At 43.3% G+C, this 10,000-nt stretch overlaps 1 protein-coding gene across 1 annotated transcript in view; it reads right to left on the reverse strand.

Annotated features, from left to right (window-relative positions):
• LOC145408397 (uncharacterized) overlaps nt 1-10,000 on the reverse strand; it is a 37,372-nt gene that overhangs the window by 1,423 nt on the left and 25,949 nt on the right. The window contains exons 4-5 of the mRNA XM_080279125.1: nt 9,236-9,478; nt 2,313-2,464 (exon numbers count right to left, since the gene is read on the reverse strand). Of these exons, the coding sequence (XP_080135251.1) occupies nt 2,313-2,464; nt 9,236-9,478 (395 nt within the window). The remainder of the gene's footprint in view (nt 1-2,312; nt 2,465-9,235; nt 9,479-10,000) is intronic.

Consider the following 10,000-nt stretch of genomic DNA (forward strand, 5'->3'; position numbering starts at 1 on the left):
AGGAGGAGGAGAATTAATTTTTAGGCTTAGATTACCACTCTCATCATCATCATCATCATTATTATCTTCATCACCATCAACTGCTTCTTGCTTATACATACATACATAACTGCCTCTCTCTCTCTCTCTCTCTCTCTCTCTCTCTCTCTCTCTCTCTAACACACCTGTGAGACCTAAACACCTACATTCATTTCATAATCTGAGATGAATGGAGGGTTTAAGTGAGAGAGAGAGAGAGAGAGAGAGAGAGAGAGAGAGAGAGAGAGAGAGAGAATGAAAATCGAGAAGGTTGTAAAAAACAGGAAGAAAATAAACAAATAAGAGGGAGTGAGAAAATAGTGAGAGAGAATGAGGGAAATGAGCAAAAGGGAGCGAGGTAGAGAAAGCGAGCGAGTGAGAGAGAGAGCGAGGGCAAGAATCCATAGACTAAAGATGACCTAGCCTTGAGGTTGCCCACTACACACACCACCACCAGCATGTGTGTGTGTGTGTGTGTGTGTGTGTGTAAATAAGATTCTAGATTTCCACTCGTCACACACACACACACACAGGAGTGGCCTTCACGTGGTGGCACTGATCTCAACAAAGGTCCCTCAACTGCCTCCCTATCCCACAAAAGGACGATGGTGGACTGCATGAGAGGGACAACTTCAGCCTGCAGTCCACTGGGATCACCTTCCAGATAAAACTTAGGAGAGTTAGAGAGAGAGAGAGAGAGAGAGAGAGAGAGAGAGAGAGAGAGAGAGAGAGAGAGAGAGAGAGAGAGAGAGAGAGAGAGAATGACTTGCGGGGGAGGAGAAACGTGACTTCACCCTCTCCAAAGAGATATATAACAGGGGGGGGGGTGAAGGTGAGGGAGAGACGAAGAAAGGGAGGTGTGTGTGTGTGTGTGTGTGAGAGAGAGAGAGAGAGAGAGAGAGAGAGAGAGAGAGAGAGAGAGGGGGGGAACAGGACTCTCTCAAATATATGTGGCTTCACTGCCCTGTAATGTTGGTAGTTGTGGTAGTGGTGGTAGTTGTGGTAGTAGTGGTAGTGGTGGTAGTTTTGGTAATTATGGTAGTGGTGGTAGTCGTGGTAATGGTGGTAATTGTGGTAGTGGTGGTAATTGTGGTAGTGGTGGTAATTGTGGTAGTGGTGGTAATGGTGGTAGTTGTGGTAGGGAGCTATAAAAATAAAAGTTAGGGTTAAAAAAAGAGTGAGAGAGAATGATTTAAAGAAGAGAGTAAAGTGAGAGATAGAGAGAGGTAGAGAGAAGGAGAGTGAGGATGGACTATGAGAGAAAAAGATATGTAGAGATAAAGAGAGAAATAGATAGATAAAGATATAAATATATAGGGAGATAAAGACACTGATAGATAGATAGATAGACAAAACGACAGACAGAGATTGACAGACAGATAGATAGATAGATAGAGATAGATAAAGGAGAAAGATAAGGAGAGAGAGGTTAACAGAAGACACAGACAGACAGATAGATAGATAGATAGATAGATAGACAGACAGATAGACAGAGACAGATAAAAGATTAGGCGATAGAAAAATAGATAGATGGACAGACAAAAAAGGCAGACAGATAGATAGACAGACAGGTAGACAGATTGATAGAGCACTGGCCAGGTAGACGGCTTAAATACCTCTCCGTTAATTACAACAGACACACAATACCAAAATTAAAGGAAAAATAAAGACAAGAAAAAAAGACAACGGGAGCTCATTAGATAGCATAGTGATCCCTCAAAAGGTTTTCTCTAATTGGATTAAAGCCAGTTTTCTGTTAATTAATTCTCTAGTTCCGCATCACAAAAAGAGATGGCGCCACAGAAATCCCTCTCCCCCTCTCAATATCGCACAATGCAAAGGTGAAAGCGGACATTGTGACGCTTGCCGCAGTTCTCACCTCCGTAACTCCGGCCTTTGAGCTTGCAGTGGGTAATCTGTCCACCATTATAGGTTACAAGGGCAATATCATTCAGGCAGCCTTGGTTGCATCCCCTCGAAGTTAATATATATTTTTTTCTGGGTACAGCTATGGAGGGGAGTACCACATAAGTCCATCGTATCATATCCAGCATCTATCCCACACCCACTTACACCCACAAACACCCACTACATCCATCCCACACCCACCTGCACCCACAAACACCCACCTACACCCATCTAAACCAACATATACCCATCTACATCCCTCCCACACCCACCGACACCCACAAACATCCCTCCCAAACCCACCTACACCCACAAACACCCCTCCCACACCCACCTACACCCACAAACACCCACCCACACACACACCTACACCCACCCACACCCACCTGGACACGGCTTTCAGGAAGGTTTATCTTGAGAGCCACCTCCTCCCTCATGAAGATGTCTGGATAGCGGGTTTTGGTGAAGAGAGCCTCCAAGACATCCAGTTGTGCTCTCGTGAAGGTAGTTCTCTCCCTCCGCTGCTTCCTCGCCGGGGCTGTGGAGGTCGAAGTAAGTGTGAGAGGGAGAAATATGTTTTTTTTACAGATACACAGACCATACAGACATTGAGGTCCAAAGTAAATTAACAAACACCTGTAAGACATGTAATTTTCTTGTCGTAAATGTGGTTCTCTCTCTCCGCTGCATCCTCGCCCCTGCTGTGGAGGTCGTAGTAAGTGTGAGAGGGAGAAAGAAGGGTTTTTAACAGATACACAGACCATACAGACAGTGAGGGACTTATTAAATGTGGAAAGTGCCTCTGATGTCAAGTTATGCTCCCTCTGATGGTTATCTGTAGCTACTGTGGAGGTTAGAGAGAGAGAGAGAGAGAGAGAGAGAGAGAGAGAGAGAGAGAGAGAGAGAGAGAGAGAGAGAGAGAAGAGAAAGTAACACAGACTAAAGAAAACATGAGAGACAGCAACACAGATTAAAGACAGCATGAAAGATAGTAAGCCAGATCAGAGACGGGATGAAAGATAGTAACACAGATTAAAGATTAGAGATAGTGACAGATTAAAGATTAGAGATAGAGAAACAGATTAAAAATAGAGACAGTAAGAAAGATTAATTATAGTCTGTCTGTCACAACCTGGCCAATTTCTGTGCCTCCTACCGTCTTAGTTACTACTACTACTACTACTACTACCACCACTACTACTTCTACTACTACTACTACTACTACTACTGCTGCTACTTCTACTACTACTGCTACTTCTACTACTACTACTACTACTACAAGTGCACCTGTTCTGAATTTAACCAAGACATTAAGATGAGAGAGAGAGAGGGGGGGAGGGGGAGAGATTAAAGAGAGGGATTTTCAACTCCCCCCTCTCTCTCACCCTCTCTCTCTCTCTCTCTCTCTCTCTCTCTCTCTCTCTCTCTCTCTCTCTCTCTCAAATATGACTCCCTAATCACCTCACAAGGATTACTATCTTTTTTTCTCTCTCTCCCTCTCTCTCTTCTCTCTTTATCCGGGGTGAGAGAGGGAGGGAGAGAAAAGAGAGAGACGGGAGGGAGGGGGAGAGAAAACAGTGATGGAGGGAAGAGGGGATGAGTGGATGATTGATAGATTGGCAATAGACAGACAGATAGATAGACAGAGACAGACAGACGAAGATAGATAGATAGATAGATAGATAAATAGATACAAACAGCTTAACTGAGGATACACTGACAATAATAATAATAATAATAATAATTAATAACTGACATAGGCAAGGAGAGACGGAGTGATAGATAAACAGATAGATATATGAAGAGATAGATAGACAGAACTGAGAGACAGGCAGAGACAGAAACATACATACATACACACATACATATATTACACACATACACACACACACACTTACTACACACATGCACATACACAGACATACATACATACCTTAGAGAGAGAGAGAGAGAGAGAGAGAGAGAGAGAGAGAGAGAGAGAGAGAGAGAGAGAGAGAGATTACCCCCCCAAAATCATCAACAGGGATAATCAATAATAATCAATGATAAAGAAGGTGGTGAATGGGCCTGGGGGGGGGATTCTCTCTCTCTCTCTCTCTCTCTCTCTCTCTCTCTGCGTAAGACAGAAGCCATAGTGAGTGAGGGTCTGGTCAATGAGAGAGAGAGAGAGAGAGAGAGAGAGAGAGATCCATAATTATCTCTAAATAGACAGAAAGATACATGGATCGATAGATAAAATATACAATGCAGATTAACACAAAGATAGATAGATAGATAGACAGATAGATAGGTAGACATAGATAGATAGACAGGTAGATAGATAAATAGATCCAGATATGAGTCATTAAGTAGAATTCACAGAAGCGTAGTAGATAGAAATAGATAGAAGAGATAGACAAACAGACCAAGAGACTGACAGATAAACTATATATATATAAACAGAGACACATATACTAAAGTGTAGTAAAGAATCCTAAAATAATGACATAATAAACGAAAACAGCAATAATAATAATAATAATAATAATAATAATAATAGTAGTAGTAGTAGTAGTAGTAGGAGGAGGAGCAAAAATAAAAATAATAATAATAATGAATACCCAATTTAATAAATGAGCCAAAAATAATTAAATAAAAAAATAACAGGAAAAAATTTTACGAAGAAGAATTCCTTTAGATGTTTAGTTTTTGATTCTGAACGATTTTTTTGGCCAAGAAAATAGGTATGAAATTGGGAAGAGGTGCTGAAAGGAAAGGGTTAAAACTGAGGGAAGGGAGGGAGGAGGGAAGGAAGGGAGGATGGGAGGAGGAAGGAAGAGAGGGAGGGAAGGAAGATGGAGGAAGGAAGGAACGAAGGAAGGCTGGAAGAAATGAAGGGATGGAAGGTAAGGAGGGAAGGCAGGAGAAAAGGAGGGAGGGGGAAGGAGGGATGAACGAGAAGATGGAAGGAATGAGGGAAGGAAAGAAGGAAGGACAGAAGGAAGAGACAGATAAAGAGAGGGAGAGAAGCTAGGGATGAAGCAGAGATATGAGGAAGGAGAGAGAGAGAGAGAGAGAGAGAGAGAATTAGGTAGGTAATCCCCCTCCACTGTTTCTCTTCCTCCTAATGAATCGATGAGAGAGCACGCGGCCCAGCTTATTGGCACGTGGCGGCCTGGCTTCCCCGCGATGCTCACTTGTTACCCGATCTTACCAAGGCACAATGGCGGCGGGGGAGAGGAGATGCACTCGAAAATATGCGAAAATTAGGGACGTGGAGGGTAACAGTGACGCCAGATGCGGTTGGATTCGGTTAAGGAAGGGTTGAAGTGGAGATTGACCAGTGGCCGTGGATGGATGAAGGTAAATATGGATGGATACAACTGGATAAAATTGAGCGTTCATGGGCAACCTGATGTGAGAGAAATAAACAGGGGGGAGATGCGCTTGGAATTACACGACAATTAGGGACAGAGAAGGTTAATAATTGGCTGGATTTGGTTGGGGAAGAGTTGATACATTGACTGGTAGTTGTGGCTGGACAGAACTATATATATGCCCTGATGCAGCTCGAGAAAAATGAGTGATGGAATGCGATCTGAAACAGTTTGGAAATTTGGTCAACGAGGGTGAGACACGCTCGGAAATACGCAAAAATTAAGGACCTGGAGCGTAAATATGAGGCCGGACCTGGCTGGATTTTATTTCTCTGGTAAATGATTTTTCACAGCAAAAGGAATTCTAAATTATCTCCATTAAATCCATCTCTTTGATAAGTCACTGAAGCAATATAAAAATGCACGAGTAAGGAAAGAACACACACACACACACACACACACACACACACACACACACACACACACACACACACACACACACACAAAAGGCGTCATCATAGCGAACAGACATAAATACCAACAAGAGGAAGGAAGGATCAAGTTGGACAGGATCGAATACGACTGGAAGAGAATCGAGACTTAAAACAGGGGTAAAACATGGTGATGCACACTTGTCACTCTATCCCCCTCCCTCAACATGGCCAAATAATGCGGTTGGGTGGGGGTCAGGAGCAGGAGGGCAGCTAGGATTTTGTTACTGGGGGGACGAGAATTTTGACTGCCATAGATCTTGAGATATGGCTGCTTGGAATGTATTATAAATGTATCTGGATTAATAGGAAAATGTATCTAGTGTTAAGCAATAAAGGAAAAAACTCAGGAAACAACAATTAATGGAGAAAGATGAAATAAAAATATAAATAAAAAAAAACTACCTTCTCATTCGTCCTATGTCCATGGTCAGGAGTGAGAATAAGTGAATGGATATAAGGTCGGATGCGGTCATGAATAAGGGAGCGGATACAGGATCGGATGCGGTCAAACACGGTCGGGTACAATCGGATGCTGTCGGATGCGATATAAGGCCACGATAGACCAGTCTGATGCTCATTTGTAACCCGATCTCCCTCCCAGCCCGCGGAGGAACACACAAAGAGTCGCAGGATCCCTTTTATGGCGCCATCTGAACTAGTCCCTTTGTTGTCGGTATAATACTGAAAAATATATATTCACTATAAAATACAAAAGCGCACAAGCCGCATACACACGATAAAAAACAGCAGATCTTAAATAAACACCGGAAAGAAACTAGATAAAGGCTTTGTAAATGGGAAATAAATAGAAAATAAATACCCAATCCCGACGTAAACAAACCCGAAAACTAAATCCCCCTACGGATGCCCTCTAGCGGCAAATAAGTCCCCACACAGAGGCAAATAACTGTGAAATAATGTCCCGGGGGATAAGAAATGGAGAAAATAATGAGGAAAACATGGCGAAAAAAGTTGTTGGACGGAAAATAGCCGCCTAAGTCTCACTAATGGGGGAAAGAAGCGACGAGAAATTGCAACTTGGTATTCACAGATTTTCCTACACTTGTGCTGGAGAAAATGGCTTGTAAATTCCCTCTTCCTCCATCCTTACAGCTGCCATGGACGTGATATCGAAACCATTTTGATACACTGCCCTCCTCATGATCGACGTAACTCTAGCTCTCTCTTGTAGTTGATAGATTTTATTCAGCTGAGAGAGAGAGAGAGAGAGAGAGAGAGAGAGAGAGAGAGAGAGAGAGAGAGAGAGAGAGAGAGAGAGAGAGAATTATATACTGAGTGCACAAATCAGGCTTTTTATTCTCTGTGTCTGTCTGTCTGTCTCTCTCTCTCCCTCTCTCTCTCCGTCTATCCACCTATATATACCTACCTCCCAGTCTACCCACCTACATACCTACTTACCTACCTACCGTACCTATACACCTTCAGCACAATGACGTGTGTGTGTGTGTGTGTGTGTGTGTGTGTGTGTGTGTGTGTGTGTAAAACCCCTCCATTAAAAAAAAATCAAAATCATCAGCAAATATCAAAAATAAAACCACAAAATCAATTAATCGGATTGAAATGGTTAAAACTTTTGATAATAACCAAGGAGATTCTCAGAAATGTGTGTGTGTGTGTGTGTGTGTGTGTGTGTGTGTGTGTGTGTGTGGTGAAGGTGGGTTGCTTGTATTATTATTATTATTATTATTATTATTATTATTGCTCTTGTTGTTATTGATTTTACTGTTGTTACGAATTAGTGATGCTCATTTGCCTGTGGTCACGTGACGTATTGTGTCTCCCTCTCTCTAATTCTCTCACTTTCTCACTCTCTCTCTTTCGCTCCCCCTCCCAACTTCCCTCACTCTAATTGCACTTATCTCACTTTTCAGGCCTTTTATTCTCTCTCTCTCTCTCTCTCTCTCTCTCTCTCTCTCTCACACACACACACACACACACACACACACACAAACTCCTTTCGACACTTCTTCCCAAACATTTTTTTTCCTTCACTTCTTTCAGTCGTACAGGAAAAAAGAGAGGAGACTTTCATTGGTAATACGAGTGTGTTTGTGGGAGGGAGGGAGGGAAGGAGGGACGGAGAGAGAAGGAGGGAAGGAAAGGAATAAATGAATGAGGTAAAAAAAGAGAGAGGGAAGAAGGAAGGAAGAATGGAAGGTATGAAGGAAGGAAGGATGGATGGATGGTTGGATGGATGGATGGATGGATGGATGGATGGATGGATGGAAGGAAGGAAGGATGGATGGATGAATGGATGGAAGGTTGGATGGATGGAAGGATGGAAGGATGGACGGAAGGAAGGATGGATGGATGGATGAATGGATGGATGAAAGGAAGGAAGGAAGGATGGATGGAAGGAAGGAAGGGAATGGAAAAAGATCACCCAACACATCAACAACGAGAGAGAGAGAGAGAGAGAGAGAGAGAGAGATCAAACCACTCGTCTCGAGTTATTAGGTAGTTAATTACGATATTACCTGAGCGCCTCACCTGTCTCATCCTCTCTCTCTCTCTCTCTCTCATTTTTTCTGTTTGTCTTTCTTTCCTTCTCTCTCTTTCTTCCTTTCTTCAATCAGTCTGTCTGTCTATCCATCAATATATCTATCCATCCTTTTAACCTCATACTCTCTCTCTCTCTCTCTCTCAGCACTTAGCATAACGAGTAATCACACGTTGTACATACGGTTTAGTACATGTAATTATTCTCACTTCCTGTACAACACTGTAATTAAAGTGAGGAGACAGCTACCACAACTACCACAATTGCCACACCTACCACTTACACTTACATAACTACCACTATCACCACAACTATCACACCAACTACTTAAATAACCACCACTACTACCACACCTGTCACTGGAACATACCTTAGCCTTACTTCTGCTACCACTATCACAACTACCACTATTACCACAATCGCCTCAACTACCACAATCACCACAGCTACCACAATCATTACACACAGCAAGAATCCGAGTGCCACAGCTTCCACCACCACCACCACCACAAGCACCATCACCATCACCACCACCACAAGCACCATCACCATCATCACCACCACCACCACTTCCAAAAAACACTTTCAACATGGAACACTTGCCACAATAATAATTGCCACATTTATCATATTTACCACAGTTAAATCTGCCACAGTTGTTGTAATTACCACAGCTATAATCGCCAGTTATCCTCATTACTGTTATAATTGCCAGATATCATTATTACCACAGCTATCATAATTACAACTTATAACCCACAGCTAAAATTGCCGCAGTTATCCTAATTACCACAGCTATCATAATTACACGTTTCTGCCACAGCTATAATTGTTCCAGGTATAATTTTCACAGCTATAATTGTCCCAGGTATAATTACTGCTGCTATCACTACCACATCTATCAGGAGTGGCCCAGTCCAGCCTACCCTCACACTCACCATAGAGGTATTCGCTGGGTGCCGGGTACCCCATGGTGGGATGCAGCGAGTCGACCCCAGCCATAGTGAACCCGATGCCGTTCATGGAGTAGGGCGAGGACTTGAGGTACACCCCCGGGGACCCGCCCGCCCCGCACCCACCCCCAAACCCCGGGAACGCCACCTTGGAGGCTTGAGGGACGCCGGGTTCTAAAAGCGGGCGGCGGACTTTGCGGGTTCGAAGACGTTTTGGGACGTCTTCGGCTGCAGTTTAATTTTCTGTTTTTTTCAAGTATCTGATGTAGACGTAAGATGGGTTTATGGGTTCTGGTGGGGTCCTCAGAGACAGTTCTAATTCTCAAGGCTTGGGGAATGACGGGTTCTAAAAGTGGCCTGTGGTTTCCTGGGATGTCTTCAGCACAGATTCAATTTTGACGGCTTGCAAGTCAGGCTCTACAACTTATATGCGTCTGTCTCTACTTTGGGGGCGTTCTCAAGGTGGGGTTCAGTTCTAGAAGCTTTACACAGATCAGGTTCTAAGAGAGGGCTGTAGTCTTGGGAGGTTCAAAGATGTTTTGGGGCTTCTTCAATTGTGGTCTAAGTTTTTATGCTTCTGGATGCTCATGTATCAAAACTGAGTTGACATTCAAGATTCTGGAGGGGGTTTCCAGAGGGGGTTTGATTCTTGAGGCTTTGTATTGATGGTGTCTTAAATGCTGGCTGGGTTCTTCGGGTATCTGATGCCGTAGTGTCGTCAGCAGTGGCTTAATGTGTGGGCATAAGGGA

Source organism: Coenobita brevimanus, chromosome 77 (genome assembly GCF_032717465.1).
Source record: "Coenobita brevimanus isolate Jiangsu-jjx chromosome 77, ASM3271746v2, whole genome shotgun sequence".
In the NCBI taxonomy this organism is placed as follows: Eukaryota; Metazoa; Arthropoda; class Malacostraca; order Decapoda; family Coenobitidae; genus Coenobita; species Coenobita brevimanus.